The sequence below is a fragment of the Rhamphochromis sp. 'chilingali' genome (assembly GCF_963969265.1).
Source record: "Rhamphochromis sp. 'chilingali' genome assembly, chromosome: 22".
Lineage (NCBI taxonomy): Eukaryota > Metazoa > Chordata > Actinopteri > Cichliformes > Cichlidae > Rhamphochromis > Rhamphochromis sp. 'chilingali'.
This window is the reverse complement of record NC_137950.1, coordinates 22,234,760-22,259,329: the sequence shown is the minus strand read 5'-3', so window position 1 is coordinate 22,259,329 and position 24,570 is coordinate 22,234,760. Positions and strand designations below refer to the sequence as shown.

The 24,570-nt window shown below is 41.8% G+C and overlaps 2 protein-coding genes across 3 annotated transcripts; both read left to right on the top strand.

The window, feature by feature from the left end:
- Positions 1–5,519: 5,519 nt before the first annotated feature.
- tha1 (threonine aldolase 1) lies at positions 5,520–10,070 on the top strand. Its single transcript, XM_080874035.1, has 7 exons — positions 5,520–5,882; positions 7,096–7,179; positions 7,266–7,354; positions 7,440–7,625; positions 8,608–8,745; positions 8,848–9,040; positions 9,306–10,070. Exons 1-7 carry the CDS (start codon positions 5,594–5,596, stop codon positions 9,611–9,613), a joined length of 1,287 nt encoding a protein of 428 aa, XP_080730161.1. The 5' UTR covers positions 5,520–5,593; the 3' UTR covers positions 9,614–10,070.
- Positions 10,071–11,157: 1,087 nt separating this feature from the next.
- On the top strand, positions 11,158–23,955 carry eef2k (eukaryotic elongation factor 2 kinase). 2 transcript variants are annotated; one of them, XM_080873983.1, is made up of 19 exons: positions 11,235–11,559; positions 12,139–12,398; positions 12,870–12,935; positions 13,740–13,840; positions 16,978–17,038; positions 17,122–17,159; positions 17,890–18,061; positions 18,625–18,774; positions 18,866–18,998; positions 19,086–19,213; positions 19,693–19,897; positions 20,655–20,713; positions 20,938–21,015; positions 21,242–21,298; positions 22,080–22,211; positions 22,425–22,613; positions 22,700–22,824; positions 22,987–23,165; positions 23,376–23,955. In XM_080873983.1, exons 2-19 carry the CDS (start codon positions 12,150–12,152, stop codon positions 23,483–23,485), a joined length of 2,232 nt encoding a protein of 743 aa, XP_080730109.1. In that variant the 5' UTR covers positions 11,235–11,559; positions 12,139–12,149; the 3' UTR covers positions 23,486–23,955. The 2 variants fall into 2 exon arrangements, with proteins under 2 accessions (XP_080730110.1, XP_080730109.1); XM_080873984.1 differs by lacking the exons at positions 12,870–12,935; positions 21,242–21,298 and having other exon boundaries at positions 11,158–11,559.
- Positions 23,956–24,570: the final 615 nt, after the last annotated feature.

Here is a 24,570-nt window from a genome sequence, read left to right as displayed (position 1 = left end):
AGTAAACAGTATGGGACTAAAGCATGCAGACACCCCTGTACAGTGTTTGGGTTAGGCCCCTCAGGCCCAGTGACTTGCTCTTATTGCTTCAGACTGCCGTAATATTTTATGTTGTTCTCCCAGCTTTGTGGGAAGGTTTCAACACATCATTGCCCACATAGGATGCAGGCCCCCTAAAAGAAAGTGTTTTCCAAGTTTAGCGGAGCAGGCCTGCACAGAGAGCACTGACCTCAAGTCCATTTAACACCTACAAGTCGGACCTTACCACATAACAATCAGTGCCTGAACCCGCAAATCCAACCCTTCTAAGTAAACCAGATATAGGAGCAGATTAATGCCCACAGTTCAGGAATGAGATGTTCAGCTGTCGCATATGGCTGTAATATTCAGCTGTCTGTGTATTTTTGAGCACGGAGTGGAACTGTGTGGTGATAAATCACCAGGGAGAGGGGAGGTAGAAGAGAAGAAATGGGAGAAGCTACGCTTTAAGAAAAGAAACAAGAAAAGAGGACTCCCCAATGAAATGCTTAGAAAAAAAAACAAAAAGGAAAGAAAGAATTTACACCATCACGCTCCCCCTGCTTCCTAAGAGCAACATGTTCTTTTTTAAATTGCGTAGTGGGGACAAGAGGTTGTTTACACAGTCCCCCAGTGGGGACAGAAAGAAAGTCCCACGATGGAAAGCATTAGATTTAAGGGTTAAGCCTTGGTTAGTGTTTCGGTAATAAGGGTTAGGAAAGTGCTGGTTACGGTAAGTCTCCAGGAAATGAATGCAAGTCAATGTAATGTCCTCTAAAGTCAAGGAAACAGGAGGGTGTGTGTGTGTGTGTGTGTGTGTGTGTGTGTGTGTGTGTGTGTGTGTGTGTGTGTGTGTGTGTGTGTGTGTGTGTGTGTGAAGTAAAGCATGTCCACATGGCCCGTGACATATGAAGTGGGGGGGAGTAGTGTGAAATGTGAAACAGATGTTACTCTTGTTTCACAGGCACTGATGTCGACACCTTTACAGAAAGAGGTATGTGTTGAGTGAGAGTGTGTCTGTGTGTGTTTGAAAGACATCATTCAAGTGACGGCTTCCCATAAACACCTGTTTTGTTCCAGTTAATATCTCTCGTCATGGTGAATAAATGAAAGAGGAGAGATATAGATAGATAGTTAGAGAGGGAAGGAGGTTGTTGTGGTGGTGGTGGCGGTTGTTGTGGTGTCGGGGAGGGGGGTCACCTCCATTCCTCTGCCGTCCGTGAAAGAGAAGAGCTCATGTGGGATGAACACATTCGTTTATTCATTCGGCCCATCTATTTTCAGCCCAGTGGGTTTATGGTTATTGGAAAGGCGTTGCCGTCTCGCTCCTTCCCAGAAGGAGTCAATATTTCTCCCTCTCTTTCATTTCTCCCTCTCTGCCTCTTTTTCTCTAATTCAATATTTTATCCAAAACACCACTCTCTCCCCCTCATGCACAGGCAAGGAATGCTGGAAGGCACTCGCAGGGAAACAAAACACGAGAGAAAGGCACGCAGCTCTGCGCACACGCAGAGAAGAATGCGAGAGCGCGGTGCCAACAAGGATCCCGTAAAAACTCGGGACATTTCCCACTTCCTTTGTCTTATCACACTTATCCATCACTGCTTGCTTGTCTTGCTTACTGATGCATCTTTATCTCTCTCTCTTCATGGCTCTTGTGGGGCTCTCGAGACCGACTGCGGCCTTTTTACAAGGCTGATGTTTGCTAATGACTTTTAATGATGACTGGTTATGGCTCATAAAACCTGGCTGTGTTACTGGCATTATTAAGTTTGACTACAGCACAGTGCCGAGCTGATGGCACACACTGGGGTCCTTATCAGGTGATTAAAATCAGAAAAGACAGTAAGCCCATCCGTGTGAGTGGGAAATGTGCGTGAGGGTGGGGGTAGGGAGGGCGCTGGTGCCTGTAATGCAAATGTGGCCCTAACAATTGCAGCACACAGAGCAAAACTCAGTGTCACAGGGAGGAGAGAGGTGCTTTGCAATAGATGCGCCTCCCTCTCAGCCAGTTTTGATCAGCGGTGGAGAAATTCCCACAAACCTTCACCTCCAAATATTGACTTAGTCTCAGGGATGTGACGGAACTGGGGCTTTGTTACAGATAAAAAACAGGATGGTGCCAGTGTAGTTTGGGCCTGAGCCTCATCATAGCACCAGTGTGGAAATGTACCGGAGCTTCAACACTCAAGCCACGGAGTTAGTTTAGAAAGTGAAACGAAGACGGGATCGTTTTCAATACTTTTTTATCCAATAAGGAACATTTTTTAAAAGGTTATATGAGTAAAATTATATTTATTTAGCCAATCCTTGTATGTCGCTTCTTACAAACCTATTTTCGTTGTGTTAATTTTAAACTTCAGGCAGGTGTATTTAGAATATCTGCTGACTCTGTAACCACAGATTACGATGAAGTAATCCAAGAGTGCAAACCTCCACTCTGTGGGGAGTATTTACTTTAATAGGAATAGTATTTTATTTTGTAAACATTCATTTTGGGTTTTTTTTTTCTTTTTAAACCTACTTGTAGAAGTTTGTAGTGCAGTAAAAATCCATTAATGGTAGCATGACAGAGGTTTACTTTGATTACACAAACAGTATGTAGATAATGGATAATAGCTATTGATTTGTAAATAGGTGGTCATGAATAACTTGAGCTCATTATTTAATCTTATACTGCGGGCAGCTCATTCTCTTTCTTTTGATGATACTTTATTTTTAAAAATAAAACACATTTTGGGGTCAACTTGAAAGAAAAGCAGAAGTAAAATGTAAAAGTGAGGTCAGAGGTCACATGACATGATATTTCTCTTGTGGATGCAAGCCCAGTCTACACCCCCCCTTTAAAGTTTTGTCAGAATTAGCTCAAAACCTTTCGAGCTATCGCATTTACAGACAGAATGACACGCAAACGCCACCAATCTTACTTGTAAATGTGGGATATCTAAAATATTTTATTCAGAAACACTCCAAATCTTTTAGATTGCTGAAATATCTGAAAATATCACTCAAAATAAGATGCCCAATGGTGGAATAATTAGTAATAAATTACAAATTACTTGTAAATTAAAGCCTATAATATTAAAAACATACATTTCTTTCAGGGTCCTTACAATCCACCACACCACTGGACTGTAAATGTCACGCCAGTCAGACTCAGCCAGTCAGATTCAGCCTTTCAGCTCAGCGTGGGGATAAAGGTCAGGTCCAAAGTGGGTGTGTGACCCTTGAAGAATCTTGAGGTGTCATAGTTATTTCAGAGTATTCGTGGCTACAACACGACGTAAACAAATCGTGCAAAGTGGCACAGGAGCAGACAGATAAACGCGCACAGGTGCACGGACACATTTATGAAACACATGCCGGACAAACTGCGGTCCGTGCTGAGAGTTACAAGGCAAATGTGTTCAAATTCAACATGTGTGCTACACAGGACACGACTGATCTGTTTTTAGATTATTATTAGAAACTCACAGACCAGGTGAAATAACTTTAATTTTCACCCATTCATTTTAGATGTCTGTCACAGATAAAGCAGCATTATGTGTGTAGAGCTGTTAAAAAGTTCTTTCTGTGTAAATTATAGTAAATAGAAGATATAAACAAGCCTTAAAAGTTCTGAATAAGAAATCCCAGCAGTACCATTGCAGTGAGATTTGCATTAAACACAAAATATTCCATTTTGAGAACATAATTTTGCACTCAAATGCACATTCTTGGCTTTAAAGTCATTCGCTATGCCTCCAACTTTACTTAGAGACGATGACGACAGCTGAAAGGGGCCGACTGTTCCTAAAAGAAGCGTTGCCTTTGCACAATCCCCAAATCCAGAACGAGTTGAAAAGGTGTAGATTTTCATATCTTTCCATGTCATGCAAAATATAAACTGATGGGATAGGTTGCTTGTTAAATGAGGTGTGTTATAGATGAAAGAATTAACATCTGTGTGTGGGACTGTGTGTGCTACCTTCCAAGGAACTGCAGATTGAAATGATCTAGTAGCCAAATGTGGTTCAAAGACTTTTTTTTATCAAATCAGTGTTTTTGTGTGTGGAGCCTGAAAAATAAAGAACAAAACTAAACTACACATACAAGGGACAGACCTGTAATCTTGTAAAATAACCTCCCAATAAATGTCATTTTTTGAAGCCTGTAAAGCTCAGTTTATTGTGTAGTTTAGGACAATATATGCACCACAAGCTACAGCCTCATAAGTCTTTTACAAACAATATAAACACTGTTTTAAAAAAGTTTTTTTTAGGCTGCTGATTCACCCTGTGAACGCTTTTGAACATACAGGCAGATTTCTTAGGAGAAGAAGGTGTGGGCGTAGATTTTTGGGTAATGGGAAGACTCATAAGCAGGGATCAGGTCTTTCCCTGGGCATTTTTGTAATTTCCTTGACTTCTGGGGAATTGTGTAGATTTATGGCATAAATTTATGATAAAAATGTATCAACTGCCCCGATGGTTTGCTAAATACATTCTCTGTTTGGTTCATGTTTTTATTGGGAGAAAAAATGCATTTGTTGCAGGCGATACGTTTCCTGTGTTCCATGAAATCTAGATCTATGAGCATAAAGGAAACACACCACCCCGACTATTTGAAACACGTGCATTTCCCCCCTCAGTGAGAACATGAAAGAAGCAGTAATGTTACTTATGAAAACAAGCAGGCAAGTGTGGTTGAATTGCCACCTGGTGTTGGATTTTTTTGTTTTCCTTTACTTAAAAACGACATTTGCATCTTAAACCACTGTGAAAAAAAGTAATGCATCAGAAATCAAGGAAATGAAGTCAAGTCAGACCCATGAATGTAGGTTTTCCAGATCATGATAGTCCTATGAGCTTGGAAAGAAAATAACTGGACTTCTTTAAGCTTCATGAAGATGTTTCGTCTCTCATCCTCTTCAGACAACGTCATACATGTTTTAAGCAAGGAAGGCAATCATCACAGGTCAAGTGCAGTTTAACATGGCACCTGTCAATATATTTTCTCTGCACACATTATCAAAAATAATTCAAAAACTGAAAAAAAGACAAAAAATGCAGTTACATAAAGTAGATGTGCATATGTGACCCTTGTTTTTCACATGAAGTGAGACAGCGCAATGTGCAGACGCATCCCTGCAGAAATAATGTTGAGAACCTGACAGAACAGTGGTTAAAATGACCGCTCACGGTTTGAAAAGTGCATTGAAAAGAAAAGGGCTGAGTTTGAAAAGACCATCAAACAAACTTCAGTTTTCTTTTGTGCTTAACAAGCACAAAGTGTCAGCAGAGCTGCTTCAGATAAAATGCAGTTTATATGTCTTTCACGCGCCCCTCATCCTCACCAGGACTAACCTAACGAGTGTACACGTGTGTAATAATAATAATAATAATAATAATAATAATAATAATAATAATAATCTTTGCTGGAATTTTAGCGCCATCTTGAGGTCCAGGCCGCTTTGCGCACTTGGATGCGCCTATAGGTCATCCATTAACTTCCCTTGCAGTCAATGATTATCGATTACAGCTCCACCGATACAAAGTTCGGTAATAACAGTGAAAATGACTGAGAAGGGACCATTATGGCGTTAAAAACATCTTCCTGCAGGCTTTTATTTAAATTCATCCATCAAGGTGTTGTGGCACCGCTCGCTGCCCAAAACGCCCTCCGCTCCGTGCTGGGATGCAGCTCCACGAGGGGATACTACAACTCTGGAAAGCCCAGCTACGCTGGACCCGGAAGGGCGGCCCACGTTCGGGTGGTGGACCTCCGTAGCGACACGGTGACCAAGCCGGGTCCGGCCATGCGCCAGGCAATGGCGGAGGCCGAGGTAGGAGACGACGTGATGGGAGAAGACCCGACAGTTAACGGTTAGAGTCGAAGAAAGAGTTAAATTCTGCTTTAAATGGTTTTCTGTTCTCTTTAAATTATAACTGACCCCTTGTCTGGTCTGTGTGTATTTTTATATTTGCACCAGGCTAGTTTAGTACCTCTTAGTTACTTCTTAATAATATATAGCAGACCATAGTTTCCATATTCAAGCACTGGTCACTTGGATTATCCAATACAGGATTACCCAGTAATCCAAATTAACCACACAGTTGGAGGATCAACCAAGACACCAACAGACAAAGAAAAAAAGTTATTTTCTTCTCTTCTATAAAGTGGTCACATCCCAAACGTGTGCTATTCCCGAGAAAAGTACTGTGTGGCTTACTTTTACATTAATTATTTTTTAAATGATCAGATTATTGACAGAAAATTCCTTTTAAAAAATGGAAAGTTTATTGAACCATGTAAAAATTGTAAATAAATAAATAAATAAATTACATTAAAAATTTCCATATATGACTTTTAATTTCTGTCGTATTTGCTATTTTGCGACATTTTTTAACAACTTAAAAATTGATTGTGGTGTGAAAAAAAAAAAAACTTTAGTTAAAAGAATTTTTTTAATTTTGTTTTTTTTTTTTTTGAAAAATAAAACGGAAATGGTTTGTGAACTTGGAAAATGAACTAAAATAAAATATAAATATAGACAAAATATCCTTCATTTTAGTCTTTTTCAGTTCGGTGCCTGCCTGAAACTTTGGATCATTTTCCTAAAACCTGCCTTTAACTTAAGCCTTCCATACAGAAATACTTAAAAGAAGAAAAGTATCACTGAAACTGATAAGAACTCAACTAAAACTAAACATTTCCAAACAATAAAACCTCCTCTGACACCAACAAGGCATTTTCAGTCAGAGAACCGCTGCTCACTGGACATTTTCTCTTTTTCAGACAACTCTCTGTAAACTCTAGAGATCATTGTGTGAGAAAATCCCACCAGGTCAGCAGTTTCAGCCTGTCTGCCACCAACAGCTGTGCCACGTTCAAAGTCACTTAAATCAACTATCATGCAGACAAAACTCTCTCCAAGTAAAACAAAGGTCTTTATGCTGACTTTGCAGTCTATATGACAAAATCCTCTCTGTCCTTTGAACCATGACTAGAGAAATGGTTTACTGCACTGCAGTCTTCTAAAGTCTTTGCATTTTTGTATGTGAAATGCTGCTCAAACGTAAAGCGTGATGTCTGCAGAGTTACAGAAAATCGCAGCAGATATGTTCGGGATGGAGGCCGCCCTGTTCGTCCCCTCTGGAACGATGAGTAATCTCATTGCAGGTCAGTTTTGCTTTCACCTGGCAGTGTGTGAATTAGTCTTAACTAGTCCTGGATGGTCGCAAACATGCCTCCATTTCATCCAACAGTGATGGTGCACTGCAGGGAGCGGGGCGACGAGGTAATCGTGGGGGACTTGTCCCATTTACACATCTACGAGCAAGGAGGTAGCGCTCAGGTGAGTGTGCCGCAGCAGCTTCATCTATGATGGGGTTTTTTTGTAACTAGACAAGAGTGTGTGTGTATTTGTTGTGTTGATACAGCTGGCTGGCGTGCACTCCACCACGGTGACCACGCTCCCCGATGGGACGTTTGACCTGGAGCAGCTGGAGTCAAAGATACGCCACGGTTACCCAGACCCCCATTACCCACGATCACGGCTCGTATGTGTGGAAAACACGCACAACATTCAAGGGGGACGTGTGCTACCTCTGGCTTTTCTGCAGGAGGTGTGTGTGCATGACTTTCACTTTGATTAGTCTGACCCCAGATCCACTTTGCATCAGTCCAATTTAAGCGAGCTTTGTCTCAGAGAAGATGTCAGTGTTTCTGGATTATGTGTTCATATGGATTCTTCTTTGATAGAGTTTTGACCTGCATTTGTGGACGGCACAACGTTCATAGGCAGTGATTTCTAGAAATTTTCCTGAGCCCATGCAGTGCTTTCGGTGACTCATGCCTGATTTTAACACAGTGCTGCCTGAGATCTCCAGCAAAGTAGCTCCTTAACTGATGGTTCAGGGTCACCTGATCCAGACCCAACTATAAGCCTTTTCAAAAAGGAAAGTTTTAAGTTTAATCTTAAAAATAGAAAGGGTGTCTGTCTGTCACCTGAACTCAAAGCAGGAGCTGGTTCCTCAGGAGAGGCTTTTACAGCCTCCAAGAACTTCAAGAAACCCTGTAGGTCGAAACTAAAGTGCTCCACTGGGATGATAAGATACTATGAGGTCTTAAGGCTATGATGGGGTCTTATTATTTAGAACTTTGTGTTTAAAGGTAAAGATTTTGAATGAAATTCTGTATTTAACAGAACAGAAAAGCTAATATTGGAGAAATATGTTCTCTCCTTGTGCTCCCTGTTCAGTACAGCGTGTTAGCCAAAGTAGTACGGACGTAGGGTGGCGTGAATCATTTCACTGCTCGCAGCAGAGACCACAGTTTGGGTCATATACATTTGGTTATCATTTGAAATACATTGTTAATTAAATTTCTTCAATTATTATTAAAGATACCTTTTCTTGGTTGCCATGGGGATGTATCCCCGGAGACTTTGTTGTAGACTCGTAGTCTCCGGCAGGAAGATTTCCCATTGAAATGTATTATTTACAGAGTCATGCTGATTGCCACATTTTGATGCAAAAGCAATAGTGATTCGTGCCTTATTAAAAATTTAATGATGTGATGTTTGGATGGTTTGTTTCCATGTTTAAGGTGCGTGCTTTAGCAGATCGATATGGTCTGTCCGTTCACATGGACGGAGCCCGGGTAATGAACGCCGCTGTAGCTCAGGGAGTGCCTCCATCTGCCATACTGCAGCACACAGACACTGTTAGTGTGTGCCTCTCCAAGGTGGGTTTGACGTATATAAACACACACACACAAAGTCAAGATTCTTCTTAACCAAGGTGAAACTGGATTAATGTAACAATCAAAATCCTGGGTGTGTATCAGGGTTTGGGCGCCCCAGTTGGTACCGTGCTGGCTGGACCCAAGGACTTCATATCCAGAGCGGTACGGTGTCGCAAAGCACTCGGTGGGGGAATGCGGCAGGCTGGCATACTGGCAGCAGCTGGAAAACTCTCCTTACAGAATATGATTGGAAGACTGGAGGAGGATCACAGCAATGCAAAAATGTTTGCTCAAGGTGAGTAACTACCTGGTTATTCCATGAAAATTCAATCCACGTGACTTCCTCAGGATCTGCTGTTTTTTTATGCAATAACTTTAGTATGTTTAATGAAGCCATGCAAAATCTTACCTTTATATAGTGAATGTTTCCTGAGTTCTAGAGGCTCAAATTACTGGAATTTGACTGATTTTACATGAATACCCTTCAATGAAAATTAAATACTTTACTGGCTCCCACTTTACTCCTTTGTGTAATTAGCTTGTTTCTTCTCCACGCTCAGCTCTTCTCGCCTGCAATCCTAACTTGTTCGCTGTTGACTTGGCTGCCGTGGAGACAAATATCCTGCGTTTCCGCCTGCAGGATCTCAGTTTGAGTCCCCGCGAGTTCTGTGACCACATGGCTCAGGTTAGCGAGAGTGAGGAGGCTGCACTCGGGCAGGGGATACAGGTTCTCATGTACCCTCATTTTGGGAACTCTGTCAGGGCCGTGTGGCATCTTGGGATTTCTCCTGAAGACACTCAGCTGGCCATCCAGAAAATGCAGTTTGTGGTTTCTCAGCATGTGATGGAAAATATCAGGGCCCAGTGAAACCCAAGTCAGGATGAAACCTAATCTTAGAATGATTACAGAGTAATGTAGACTGTGAAAAATGGGACAAACACTTCTACAAGCATGTGAATCTGTTAAATGTAATTAAGCACAGTGTCTTGAATTTTATTTTGCGCCCTTATGATTTATCTTTTATTAAAGAGATGGGTGCAAATACAACAAAGGGCACAGATGATGAAGACCTTCGTCCATTTTAACTGTGCAGCTCTCTGTAAGAATTTATATTAATCATTACTATACATTCTTTATATTATATTAATGAATATAATATTGAGGACTCTGTTGGAAAATGACCCATATTTCTGTACTCGCTTAAACTTCAGCAAACTTTAGAAATCTGTCAACAAATTTGGAAACTTTTATTACCGCTGACTTTCTTTATTTTTTCAAATGTAAATAAAAGCAATAATAAAAACATGAAAGAAGCTTCTAAGAAGCATTTGTCACCTCATTTTGTATGTTCTTATTTACTCACAGGTGTTTCCATCATCATAAAGTGGTGCAGAAAAGGCCCAAATCATCAGAAATTAAAGAAATAATAATAAAAAAAACATTCAAATGTCCTGGTGGTGGGTGACTGTCTGTTTTAAGGTGTCCTCCAAAATTCTCAAAGCTTGTTTTTGGCCACAAGATGGCACTACAATATCAGACCTCGAGTTTTTATGACTATAAGCAACAACAAAAAAGTGGAAATCAATTCTGGTATCTGGTTTTTATAACCAAAAAAGAAAAAGGATATTCGATATGTCAATACTTGTCGTGGTGAAGAAGGCAAGAAAAAGATCTGGCAGCGGTGGGATTCGAACCCACGCCATCGAAATGACTGGAGCCTAAATCCAGCGCCTTAGACCACTCGGCCACGCTACCGTGATACCACACATCAGACACATATTTATATGACGGGAAACATTATGTTCTTATTCACGTTATACCATTGATGGTGTAGTTTCACTACTACTACTAATACTAATAACTTTCTTCGAGCACATAATAAATTTGTAGTTATCACTGAAGCCCTGGACGGATAAGGCACTGCTAATATTTTTAATAAGAGCTAAAGAATGGTAAATGGTCTGTATTTGTATAGCGCTTTACTTGGTCCTAAGGACCCCAAAGCGCTTTACATGGTCCTAAGGACCCCAAAGCGCTTTACACTATACACAATCACCCACCCATTCACACACTGGTGATGGCAAGCTACGTAAAGAACGTACTCCCAACCCACTGTTAAGGTAGCTAAAGCCATTTTGGGGCCCTGTTAAACAAGTAAATATTTGCAAGGATGTTTGGCTTGTCACCTGCACGATAGCTATTAAATGGCATGTAAGTGCGGTCGTAAAGTTTCCGATGAACCTCCGTGCTGCCACACGTGGCCTGTTTAGCTAGGCAACCATTGCTTGGAGTGGCACTTTGGAGGACGGTACAAACGGTTCTGCTCGTGGTACTGTCAAATGCTCCTGTGAAAGTACACAATTTTGCTTTTGCGGCCTGGCTGTACGATAATAATTTTAACTACTGCTACTTACGCTGTTTTTATTTATTTGCCAGATCTAATTGAGACCTGTCAGAAGTCTTTTCTTCCTTACCGCTAAACACTCATTTCCGATTTATAATTCTATTTCCGACCGTCCTGAACGCAGCAGGACGCAGGGGCGTGGCCAACAGAGAACACTGCGATACGTGCGGAGGGAAGCCTTCGCCGTGGTGGACGGAACAAGAACAAAAGCCCTGCGCCAGGCACGTCCCGGACCTTGAGGATACCACGGAGAACTAGGAGGCATCCACTCTTGTTTTGGTCTCAGAGGAGGGGTGAACTCCTGCTCCTGGAGCCTTGACTATTTAAGTGCAAACCAATACCGAGAGACGGAAGAAGACCGAGGTGACTGGATTTGCTGTCACAGTCTGTCAAGATTGAGGGATTAGAGGTGTGTCTTTACATCCGATTATTCATTGGCTGGTCATTTAATACTTTTACTATAACATATCTAACAGCAGGTCGCGATAGATTAAATTAGAAGATGATTCTTTGTAGGAAACTCCACTGCTGCATGCTGTAGTTGTACAACAGGAATGGCTGCTGCTAGATGTTTTACAACGTGGGGGGCACATTGAACCTGCAGAAGCATGTTCTTGAGTGTGCATTCCTGTGCTCCTACTTTAAAACTCTCAGAGCACAGTAACCTTTGATTACAGAAGGACCGACTGACTTGCTAGATAACACAGATAAAATGAATGGAAATGCTTTTGATTGCTGGTAGCCTTACTGATAACTTAGAGCTCCCATGATGTGTGTTGTTGAATGAAATATATGGCTGTAACTCAAATGTGAAGGTCTGGCCCCCTTTGAAGTCCTCACATTTGGTGTAAGAGTTGTGCAGCCATGATCCATGCTTATTTTGGACATACACTAACATGGCTGTCACCTGGTTCCCTGACTGTGCACTCTGCATGTGACTGTTTTTTCCCTACTTCCAGTCCATTCTCACACTCTGTTGTCAAAACAGCAACAGAAACCATGGAGGACGAACTCATGTTCAGCATGGAGGAGGATGGCAGCGCCAAGAGACCCTCTGCCCAGCGGAGTGCCCTCAAACACAGAGCATCCTCCCTCAGCGAGTCCAACGCCAGCGAGGATGATGACGAAGACCACTTCATCTGCCCCATCCTGGACGATTCGGCCAAAGAAGTGTGCAGCCACCTTAAAAACCTGGTTTACACACGGCAGCTGTCAAACTCGCTCCCTAAATCCAACTTCATGTACAGGGTGAGATATAAGACGTGGGGATATGACAGTTTGTTGTGCTGATGCATCATCCCCACCTCTCAGTTCTGCAATGTTTCTGTTTGCCTTTTAAGGTGTGATGATACGCGCATGCCTGCACACACGTTCTGTGTGGCTCGTCTGGTATTTCAACGTGTGTGTTTATGTGTTTGATCGAGTGAAGCGCTGGTCAACCCACCTTTTATTTAAATGTACTTTCTGACAGGAAGCAGCAGAGAGCGGTTTCACCTCGTGATTATGATGTGTGTAAACACGGCTCTCTCTCTCTCCACATCAGCAGGGAGCTGCAACAAAAGCTCGATTCAGTGCGCGCGGCTCTTTAAATTTTTGTGTGGCGGTGGTGTTGCTGTTTCAGAGCCTCCTGGCTGTTAATGTTATCTAAAGTGATGTTGCATACATTTCCTGTTGATGATAAAGGATCCGTTTTCTTGTTTGTTTGTTTTTTTTGCATAGAACGAAAAAGAAACAGATACAGTGGCAGGACATCGATCGTACAAGGTTTTGTCTGAGAGTGCACGGGTATGTTTGGATCTAAATCTTGGTTTTTCCTTCTCTCCCTTTTATACCACTGACCATCCACGCCTCCAGCTCCTCACTCTGCCCTTCAATTTGCCTCTCCCTGCTTTTACTTTTAACCACTTCATCCCTCCCGGATCTTTTTTTTTTTTTTTTTTTTTATGGATAAACATGTGTCGCCTGTTCCTCTTCAACATAAGTGCTGCTCCTTCCTCACTCTAAATAGAAAGACATCTGCTGGACTGTGAGCAGTGGTGCACGAGGAGGACGTGCTGCTGAGCAGCGTAGGTTGGGCCAAGGCTTGGGTTACTTGCTAACAGATTTAGCTTACTCGTGACATCTGATTCAATTTTTGAAAACTGCACATGTTCACTTTAAGGTAGCTGTAAATTATTTTATTTACGGCGACCTTACAGCCCAGAAATCCACTCATAATTTTACCATGGCTTCATTCTCCTGTGGTATTTGTTTTCAGTGTCTGCTTCATGTTTGTGTGCTTTGTTGTGAGCCACGTGGTTGTTTTGACTCCCTAAATCGAGAGGGAGAGCCCTTTAATGCAGAAATCGTGACATTATAGATTTCAATTTGAGAGCTGATAATAATTGCAGAAAAAACAATGCATGCATTGTTGAGTAAAGAGAACAGACTGGCTTAGAACTGCTTTTATTGTGCAGATTAAACAGCTTTGCATGGAAGGGCTTCCCCTCTTTCTTCTGTGTTCGAGCAATCCTGATGTGAGAAACTGACTTTTATTCTGCTCCCGAGCTCATAAGATCTTTATATTTCTCTGTCTTGTTTTTCTACCAGGCAACATGGCTGCACGCTATCGAAAAGGCAAAAGCGATGCCCGACCCCTGGGCGCAGTTTCACCTGGAGGAGATAGCGACTGAACCCTGCATTCGTTACAGGTCTGACTTTGACTTTGTGGCAAAGATGAAACTCTTTCACAGCAGATTTGACCTCTTCTGTTTGACCCTTTGAGTGTTTACACTGTGCTTCAACAAGTGTTCAGTTAAGTAGGGCTTGTTCCAGCATGTAAAGTACCAGAACAAGATCATCAATTTCAGCAGTGTTTTTCCTGTTGTGTGAGAATATTGCTGTGTGCAGCTTATTTTTCTGAATGGGGTTATTTTGGGCCCTCCACCCAAGAGGTTTTGGCCTGAATACAAGAAAATTAAACAGAACTGATACAAAATCATGTTTTTAACGTAATCTCTGTTGATTTAGATTCCATTTACAGAGATAAACAGACATTTTTGTTCAGCAAATGGTCAGAAATCATACGTGAATAAATCTGCTTTTACAGATTGTGCATGCAAGTGTAATATCTCCCAAAAAGCAAGTTCTGTGCCAGGAAAAACAGCTAAATCTTAACCTAATAAATTTAAAATGCAGCCAGTCTGTAATCATAACATTGTTTGTCAATCAGGAAATTCAAATTAAATCTGCATTTACTGATGTTTTAACCACTCAGGAGCCAGTGCAACAAGCTTTAAATGAAGTTGAAATGACTGAAATGTTCGCATACTGTTGCTTATCGACGTATACAGCAAAAATGTGACAGTCATGTGAGTAATATTTGCCCTCCTTTGGCTCAGTTTGTGGTCTGCAGTAACTGCTGAGGAAGATATCCAACCCTTTAGAGCTTTATGTTCTTCTCCTAGTCGTTAAGTTTGGTGGTGAGCTGGAGGTGTGCAGTGTTTTCTTCTTTTTAGTTTTTCCACCGAAAATAACTGCCTATTATGCAAATGAAAAGCAGTAGAGCATCAATTTTTATAGATATGAGGAAAAAGTGATCTCGGCCTTTGTGTATATCTGTAAAAGTATGAAAAAGAGTAGTTTTAAATCATTTCAATGAGTTGTTTGGGCTCGTCTTGAACCGACAGCAGACCTCATTTATTCTCTGTTGCTCATATCTCGGTCAGTGATGCTCTGCTATTATTAACTGTACACAAACATCTCTGGCGTCTGTTGGCCCCATGAACTTGGGTGTGATGCTGAATGTGCATCCAGATATTATGACCACAGAATCCTGTGGCTGCTGCATGAACAGCTCTCACAGTCCAAACTGCAGAAGCACACATGAGTTCACTGGGTGCGGACAAAAAGCAGGAGGAAAAATCCCGTTACGTAACCAGACGGAGAGCTTGTATTTGACTGCGGGGGAGGAGGGATCGTCAGGGGTGGGATTTGCCCTCATGCTCCCATTACATGTGCTAATTTTACCCTCGTGTAACCTCACTCCTCTTTGCCCCCCTGCAGGAGGAACTCAGTGGGATGAAAGTCATAGTACGTTGCGTTCCTAAAGCAGAGATTAGATGTTGGAAAGGGAACAGGCCTCGTTTTTCCGTGGGCGGAAAAATAGAGTTTAGAGTTTTAGGACGTGCAGCTGCACTTTTAGTACATCCAGCATACATTAACTCGGGACACACGCCCAGACGGGCCAAACAGACAGTCTGATCCTGTCTGATAGTGTTCACACCCACATTTATATCACTATAGTCAACTCCCTCCACTCCAAAATAACGTCAGTCCTAAACAAAATGAATAAGAGAGGTCAAAATGACCTTAAATGAAAAGTCGTTCCCTCCCTGCTACATTCTTCTCTCCTTGTTGTTTTTGTGTGCAAAGGAAACTCGATGCTTGTATGTGCTTCCTTGATAAGAATAATTAATGGGCTGCTGATGGAGAGACTGCACTGGGCAAACATGAACAGAAGTAAGAAGCTTAAATAACTTCTGTGATGAATAGTTTTATCTCTGTTTTCTCGGTGTGCTGGGTTATTGATCGAGGGAGGGGAATGGCTTCAAAAAGGCAGGTCAGCGAGGCGATGGGCCTGTGAATGATTAACAAAGTAATAGGTGGAAAACAATCTGAGAAAATAAACACGGACATCTTCTCCCGGCACAGCCGTGCTGCTCTGTGACTAAAAAAAACAACAAAAAACATGAGCCACAGATGTGTCACAGCAAGAAGACACGATTGCAGAGCTGAAGTACACTCAGGCGGGGATCATACACGGGCAGCTGCAGATACATGAGCGAGTATTCATTGCTTTTGGAATCCTTTAAAGCTGCTCAGTGAAATTTACACCAGTGGGAGACGAGCAGACGCTGATAGATTTGGCTACACCTAAAATTTATTCTACTTTCACGTTTTTTCTCAGTTCATTGTTCGTTTAATTATTAAAAAGAAATGTCCACCTCCATTTTTTTTTTCCTGTCCAGTCTGCCAGTGTGATGAATAGTTATATTTACAGGGAGGTGCACATCGGGTTACAGCAGAGGTTACAGAAGCTAAATGTCAGTGTTCCTGTTTTACATTATCACCAAACCCACTTCTTCACAGAAGTGCTGTGCACGTTGTTAAGTCAGCTGAACAACGTGTTAGTAGCTGCTAATACTTTAAACGTTAAAAAGCCTAAATGTTGTTAACTCATATTATTCGCATGTTAAAAAACATAAGTTTATAGTTGATTTTTGTTTTGCAAAACAAAACGGCGATCCTCGCATCTTCGGGTTTTTTTTTTTGTTTTTTTTGTTTTTTTAAATTACTGCATTTGCTATGCATTATACAACATTTCTGCTGTGGACTGTTGTGTCTTAAATTCTCTTAAAACCTTACAAAATGATCTACAACTGTCAAAATAATGTAAAATCGTAATGCTGAAAGTTTAAAAAAATTTGCAGAAATAAGTAGCTTTACTGTTTTGTTCGTTTTTGGGTTTTTTTAATGGGTCATATCTCCCTCAAATCTCCCTGAAAAATTTGGATACTGTTTTTTATTCTGTCCTATTCTCAAAACTACTCAAAACCTCTCAGAATTACACCCGTTCTATATACACTATTTTGGAGTCGCTCACTCATGAAATCCTGCTGCCTCTTTCAAATGCAGACATTCTGATTGGGTTAGATTGAAGTATTCGAGGTTTTTATTTATTTATTTTTTTTTTATTTTTTTTAAATACATAGATGTCAAATCCTCTTTTAAATTTTTAATAGTATGTAATTAAATAGATAATTAATATAGCTGTTCATCTTCACAGGTACAATGCCGTTACAGGGGAATGGGTTCAAGACCAGATCCACATGAAGATGGGTACACAGGTACTACACCTCACTTTACTTTAGGAACTCACAGTGTCTTTCTCTCTCATCTAATTTATGTCCCCTTGTCTTGTTTCTCACAGCCTTTTGGGAAAGGGGCCATGAGGGAGTGCTTCAGAGCGTGAGTCTATATTCATCGCTTCTTATCTAATGACTGTTGCCCTCATGACGTTCTGGTCTCTTTGTAAACAAAACAGAGGAAAATGTGTGACTTAAATTAGAAAGCAGCGCAGGTCAACATTCCTCACATTTCTCTGTCAGGATAGCAGCAGCTGACATGTTCATTATTTTCTGAGAAACACGCTAAACGGGCTCTGTGAAGTCTCTTGTGGCGGGACATGGAGCTCATTTTTAACTCTTTCTCATAGTATTGGTTCCCTGGATGTTAATTGGTTAAAATCGCAGTGGGCGGCGCCATCACGGCTGCACTGGCTTTTGCATGGCACTGCAGAATCCCAGAGAAAAAGCCTAACACTCTAATTGTTAAAGGTCAATCGTCTGTTATGTTGGGAATGTAAGAGAGCCATCAATCAACACCCCCCCCCCCCCCCCCCCCCCCCCCCCACACACACACACTTTAGTTATTTTCCGTTTAAAAATAAATCTCCCAGCATCCACCAGCGCAAACATTAAAGGTCCTAAAAAAGAAGCATGTTTTTCCTCTTGGATTTATACACATGTGGATTTAAATCAGTTTTTCTTCTGTGACCTGAGATCACTTGGGGCACATCTGATATCTATTATTTATGAAGAAGGCTTTATTTATGTATTTTTATTAAGATTTTAAGCAGCGAGGGAGTTTCTTTATCTTTAAAGTAATGTAGATTTACTGTGATCCGTTTACCCTGCAGGAAGAAGTTGTCGAATTTCTCACACAGCAGCAACTGGAAGTCGGCGTCCAACTATGTGGCCAAGCGTTACATGGAGACGGTGGATAGAAATGTTTACTTTGAGGACGTCAGGCTGCAGATGGAGGCCAAACTTTGGGGCGAGGAGTACAATCGCCACCGACCTCCCAAACAGGTACGGGAGAAATGAGGTGGTATCGATAAAATCAGGGGAAGTCAACAGAAAGAGTTTGGGAAGACGTACTGGCCTCTGATTGGTGCTTCTTTTCTTTTTTTTCTTTCTTTTTTTTCAAATATTTATATACTATTCGGATAAGCGGTTGAGAAAAGACTCAAATGTGATTTCCAATTAAATGAAAATTATTTTCCTTTTATTATCTTATGCTGACCCTTTAGCTGCTCCCACTTTGAGTTAACTTTCTTATGATTGGCTGCCCCTCACAAACAGAAGACTTGAACAGCAGGTGGGTGGGGCTTCAGAGATGACCATATTAGGGATATCGGCTCTCAGTGACACCATACAGAGCCAAGACCAGAAAAAACTGTCTGTAACGGAGCATTTAGTGAACTCTGGAGCCTTCAGTTTTCGCTTGCAGGTATATATTTGTACATTTACCAATATTTTTAAAAGATCCGGGTCTTATCTTAAGTTGCCTCCTGTCATCTCTTATCACCCTCACCCCCCAGTATCAGAATCAGATGATGCCTCGTAATCCTCGTTCCGTTTTAAATCCTCAGGTGGACATCATGCAGATGTGTGTGGTGGAGATGACAAACCGACCCAGTAAACCTCTCTTCCACCTGGAGCATTACATCGAGGGCAAGTACATCAAGTACAACTCCAATTCTGGCTTTGTCAGGGACAACAACATCCGCCTCACTCCACAGGTGAGTGGTCACCTGTGGAGTGGTATGAATACATGCTAAAGACACAAGCTGAAGACACAGTCAAATATAATTTCCCTCTTTTCTCCGTCAGGCCTTCAGTCACTTCAGCTTTGAGCGGTCGGGCCACCAGCTGATCGTGGTGGACATCCAGGGAGTCGGCGATCTCTACACCGACCCTCAGATCCACACAGCGAAGGGGACCGACTTTGGAGACGGAAATCTAGGTATGCTTACCTTTCAGCAAACTGCTGCTACAAACTTAGATCAGTAAGTGTTTAAAAAGCTTCAACCTGATCACACCTGTGTTTCAGGTGTGCGAGGCATGGCCCTGTTCTTCCACTCGCATCTGTGTAACAAGATCTGCAAAAGCATGGGCCTGACGCCTTTCGACATTTCCCCTGCGGAGATGTCCCAGCTGGACGGCACCAACAAACTGCTCGTAATTATGTTTTAATCATGCTTTAAATATTAGGGGCTGAAATCAGCAGCCTTTAAAGTAGAAGTAGCAGCAGTAGGAATAGTTTGGGGGGGGGGTTATATTTATTACCTATACTTATTGGTTGGTTTATTACCTGGAAACAAACAACCATCAGTAGCAAAGTGGTGTGAGAGCGAATCACTTCCTGTGTGGACCAGTTTGGGTTTTTTGCTTTTCTTTCTTTTGGAAAGCCAAACTCACAAAAGCTTCCTCTTCCACTTGTTCTGCTGAGCTGTTTGGCTTCCTCATTGCTGCTTGCAGCTGTATCTCACTTTGCTCACAGTTTCCATATTTAGGCATGAATGTCTGCTGAAAGTTTATATCCTGGTAGAAGATGTTGGTCTGTGGCTTAAAAGAGCAGAGAACAAAAAGAAAGAGAAATTCTGAGTTCTTCCTCTTTTTATTTTCATCTTTCTTCCTTTTTTTTTTTCTCATTGTAGAAGTCAGCCCAGACTGTGCTGAGAGGCTCAGAGGAGCACTGCGGTTCTCCTCGTGTTCGCACCATGTCGGCCAGCCGGGCGCCTCCGCTCCTATCCCGCCTGTCTGAGACCTCGTCTGCAGATGAGAGCATGAGCGACATGGAATCGATCCCCTGCTCCCCTCTCATCCTTCCCTGCTCCCCCCCAACTGCAGCTGGCTCTATAGGCAAGTTAGCAATCAGTAAATGCAAGCAAGACCCACAGAAAATGTTACTGTATATATAAAAATGGACATAGTAGTTAGCAAAGTCCAGTCATGAAGCTCTTGGTATTTTAAAAAGGGATGTAACAAGCGAGACGTGAATCAATTGCCTCATCGCTCTATTTGATTCTAACTAGAACCACATGTTTTATTTGATTTATTAAATGAAGCTTAAAAGTAGTGATAGAGTTCTTAAACCCATCAGGAATGTGTTTACTGAGATCGCAAATCATGTGAGCAGAGACTTCTATGTAACTGGAAAGTTTTTTACAACCAGAGGAATCCCCCTTGCTAGTATGGCAGGTTATGGCAGTAACATGTCCATCTTTCATATACAGTCCATGTTGTGATTCATTCTCAGATCTGGTATTTTCCCATTTTCTCGTTAATTTGAATGAATAAAAGCATTCACACTGACGACTACGTATAAATAAAGTGCACTAAGAGTACTTGGACAAAGTATTGACAGTGACATGGTCACATGTGCAAAACAAGAGGAACCAATAATCTATTTTTAGCCAGAAGGAGGATTTCAGCGTTGACAGTACTCATGTCGAGTTAGTAGACAGATTAGTATAGACATTTATGTCATTGTATGTTACTGGAAATTTGCTAGCAGAGGTATCTAGAGATATCTTGAGATACACAAGTATTCAGACATAGCTTACATACTGAGGAGCTAAAGTGGTGAGTGGTTTTGCATTTTATTTCAATTTTACAGGCTCGTCTTTTATCGGAATGTATGAACACGACAGAATAAGCAACACAAGCGAACACAGGGTAAGTAAAAACTGATGGTGAGAGTGGCTCTAACCAGCACAAGCAATGAAAGAAAGCACATTTAAAAAAAACAAAGAGCGCTGCATCATCACTCCCCCAACCCCAAGCTTCACATTGATTAACAGCATTACTTACATTATTTAAAACTATATCTGTGTAGCTGACTTGTTGACAAAAGTTTACCACCAGGAATCAGAAATTCTTGTCTTAATTTTTGTCTTTAGGAATCAGAAAACGGCGGGGACAGCGGCTACCCGAGCGAGAGGAGGAGTGAAGGAGACCCAAATGACCACATAGACGGGGTAAAGATTTTTGTCACTGCTCAACAGAAATGGACAGAGGAAGCTTTTAGTTAATCATTAAATGTATTTTTCCTGTGATCCAAATCCCGCTTTTGGATCCAGTTTGTGAACGTCCTCTTGCATATTACCTGAAATGAGCTTCATCATGCCCCGTCGATGCACTTATTCAACACTTGTTAGATTTCGTGACAGCTGGTTTTACAGTCCGTGTCATATTGTCACATAGATCCATCATCGCTACAACAGACAATATTCAGAATCGGACGAGGAAAGTGTCAGACGGGTAAAGAAACATAAATATCCCTAAATCCCTTCCTCACCTCGTTCATAATCATCATCATCACCACTTTAATCAAATAACCCTACTTTAATTTCCCTTTAAACATCATCTTTACTTTTGTTTTCCCATCACTTGTTTAACCATGAAAGCCCCTCCTTACCTCTCCTCTAATTCCACTCCTCCTACTTTGTTTCCCCTCACTAGAGGAAGATGGTAGCTCCTCCAAGAGTCTCTGCGAACTTAAACTCAAACACTCCTGACAACGAATGGGTGATTATTTGCATGGAAGCTCCTGAGCCAGGTGTTTCCCTGTGCAGCGCTTTGCAGTCTTTTTTTAGCCGTGAAGCATAATGTTTGCCTCCAGCATGATGGCTCTGCTTTTCAAACGGTTCCGATTTGTGTGGATTGAACTCGCTGTCGCTATTTTCCTGTTGACGCCTGCTTTATTTATTTAGTGAACGAAAACAATTGGAAAATACAAATGGAGATAAAAAGTGATACTTGGAACTGAAACACCATCTACCTCCTTTACCTTCGCCTGCTCTGCCATCCCGCTTATTCTCACTTCTATAACTGTGTGTGTGTCTGTATGTGCGCTCCTTTTGCATTAACAGGGATGTACTCATCCATCTCTGAGCTCAAAGCAGACTTTCCTGGATGGGTACACCTCTGAGACTGCAGTGTGACTTTTCAACCATAATATATTTCTTGCAGTGAATATCAGATGGTAACTTTTTTTGTCCTTTTCTTCTTTCTTGGATCTTTGGTGCCTGCTTCTGTTCAGTTGACCGAGGAGAAGTGGACCTTCTATCACTCATCCCGCGCTCACGTCCACCGACCTTCCTGTGTGGCCACCGAGGTGGAACGACTCAACAATCTGCTGCAGAAGAAGATCGGCCAGTCGATTCTTGGAAAAGTAAGAGGAGGAAACATTAGTTAATTTAATGTTTCCGTGCCACTATTTAACTCTGGTCCCACCAACACTAAAAACACTTACATTGTTACAATTTTTGAAATCTTTCTTTGATTCTAAGCATTCAGTTCAGTCCAAACTCCTCCTATCGCAAACCAAACACAATGAGGCAGCTCTGCATGCTTCAAGCGCTTATATTCTTTATCTCCCACCCAGGTCCACTTGGCTATGGTCCGGTACCACGAAGCGGGTCGTTTCTGCGAGAAGGACGAACAATGGGACCAGGAGTCGGCCATGTACCACCTGGAGAGAGCTGCCATGTGTGGAGAACTGGAGGCCATCGTAGCTTTGGGACAGTGCTGTCTGCAGCTACCTCATCATATACTGCCAGACATGGAGCTGGAGGTACTGTGCGCCATCTATTTTCCTTTCTTTTGTTGAGCTTAACTTCACAGGGTGGCTTTATATTCTGGTGTGTGTGTTGTTGGCAGGATAATGCAGGAAACAGGATGAGAGGTTTCAAGTATCTGCTGCAGGCTGCTGAGGCTGGCGACAGATCTTCTATGATCATAGTGGCCAGAGCCTTTGATACTGGAGTCGGTCTGTCTGCTGACAGGTGAGTGAAGGTTCATTCAAAGCAGATGTTTCAGGTAAAACGTAGGAATCCTGCCTTTGCTTGATAGTACTTCCCTCTTGTGGCCGGTTGGATTTTTACAGTTGCTTTTTTTAAGTGGTGGTGATTTGTGAGTTAAAGCATTTTATCCTTTCGCCTTCACAGAAAGCAGGACTGGGCCGAGGCGGTTCACTGGTACAACAGTGCGCTGAACATGATGGACTACGACGAAGGAGGAGAGTTTGATGGGACCCAGGACGAGCCTCGCCACCTTCTGCTGGCCAGAGAGGCAGAGATGTACCAGGAGGGAGGCCACAACCTCGCCGCAGACCCACAGAGAGCAGGTTCAACCCGATGCCGAGTGCAGAATTTTAACTTCAAGAAATCGTACACCAGTTTCTGTCTGACCGTTTTCCCAGTGAAGCAGTAGGGCTTGTGATTTTGATCTGTGGCACGGAGAAGCTTTAGTCTCACATGATGGTCGTGGGGTTGGGGTTCATTTCTGTTTGGTGGAGCGACTGCCTGTAACATCTCATTCTGTCTCTCTCCTGCAGGTGACCTTTTTACTGAAGCTGCAGAAGCCGCCATGGCGGCCATGAAGGGTCGACTGGCTAACCAGTACTACATGAAAGCTGAAGAAGCCTGGGCACAAATGGAGGAGTAACTCCACAACATAAAAGAGATTTATTTTAACCTCCAAAAAGGCCACGAGACTTGATGTGTGGCTGTTTTTCTTTCTTTTTTTGTTTTTTTTACACATTCTGGGTAAAACCTGAATGACTTCAGTTTACATTACTGTTTTTATGACAGATTTTTTTGGTGTTGGTGGTTTGTTTGTGTGCGCGTTTGGTGTGTGTTGAGCCATTCAGCATCAGACTTTTATCTTCAGGATTCTTTCTGTATGGTTGTAAAGCTAGATTTCCTGGCTCCTCATTTCTTTCATTTCATGTCTATATTAACCTTTAGAGTTAAGTTAATGTGATTCTATGAATGAAAAGGTCTGACCTATCAAAAAAAGATTTACTTATTTTGACGCAGATGTTAACATGTTTATGTTTAAGAGAATATGTGTGATAAAGAAAAGTGCTTGGAATATGAAACTGTAAAATAAAAGTTTGCCTTTCTTTTTACCAATCATGATCCTGTTGTGATTTTTCTAACTAGTGGAAGGACTCTTGTAACCTAAAATGAGGGTGTTTTGTGAGTGTCATAACAGAAACAATTTACCTTAGTTTTTTGCACCATTAACTAAAATAAGTTAATTTGCAGTCAGATTGGTTATGGGACAAAAGAAAACAAGTAAATGCTTCAGCTCACTAGTCTTGTTTTTCTTTGCAGTTTTCTCTGATCCCGGAGCTCAGAGATATGTCACCACTTTGCCAAGTTCTGGAAGAAGACCCATACTATTATCCTCAGAGAAGAGGAAGATTGGTCGGTATAATCTGGAATCGCTAAGTTTCAAGCCTGTGATGAACTGTAAACTGCTGTAGTGCAGGTTTTACATCATGAACTGAGAGGGTCCAACAAAGAAAGAAGCCCCCAAAATCCGCTTACAAGAAATATGCAGTGGCCCACATGGGCAAAGCAAATCCCTTGAAAGAAAATTTTGATGGTCAACTAAGAAAAAGATTAAGCTGTAGTATATTTTAATTGACCACAATGGCAAGAGTAATTTTTTCAAAATAAACATGAGGTTTTCAAACAGATGACGTACGTACGACGTGCACTTTTTTTGTTGTAGCTATCTGT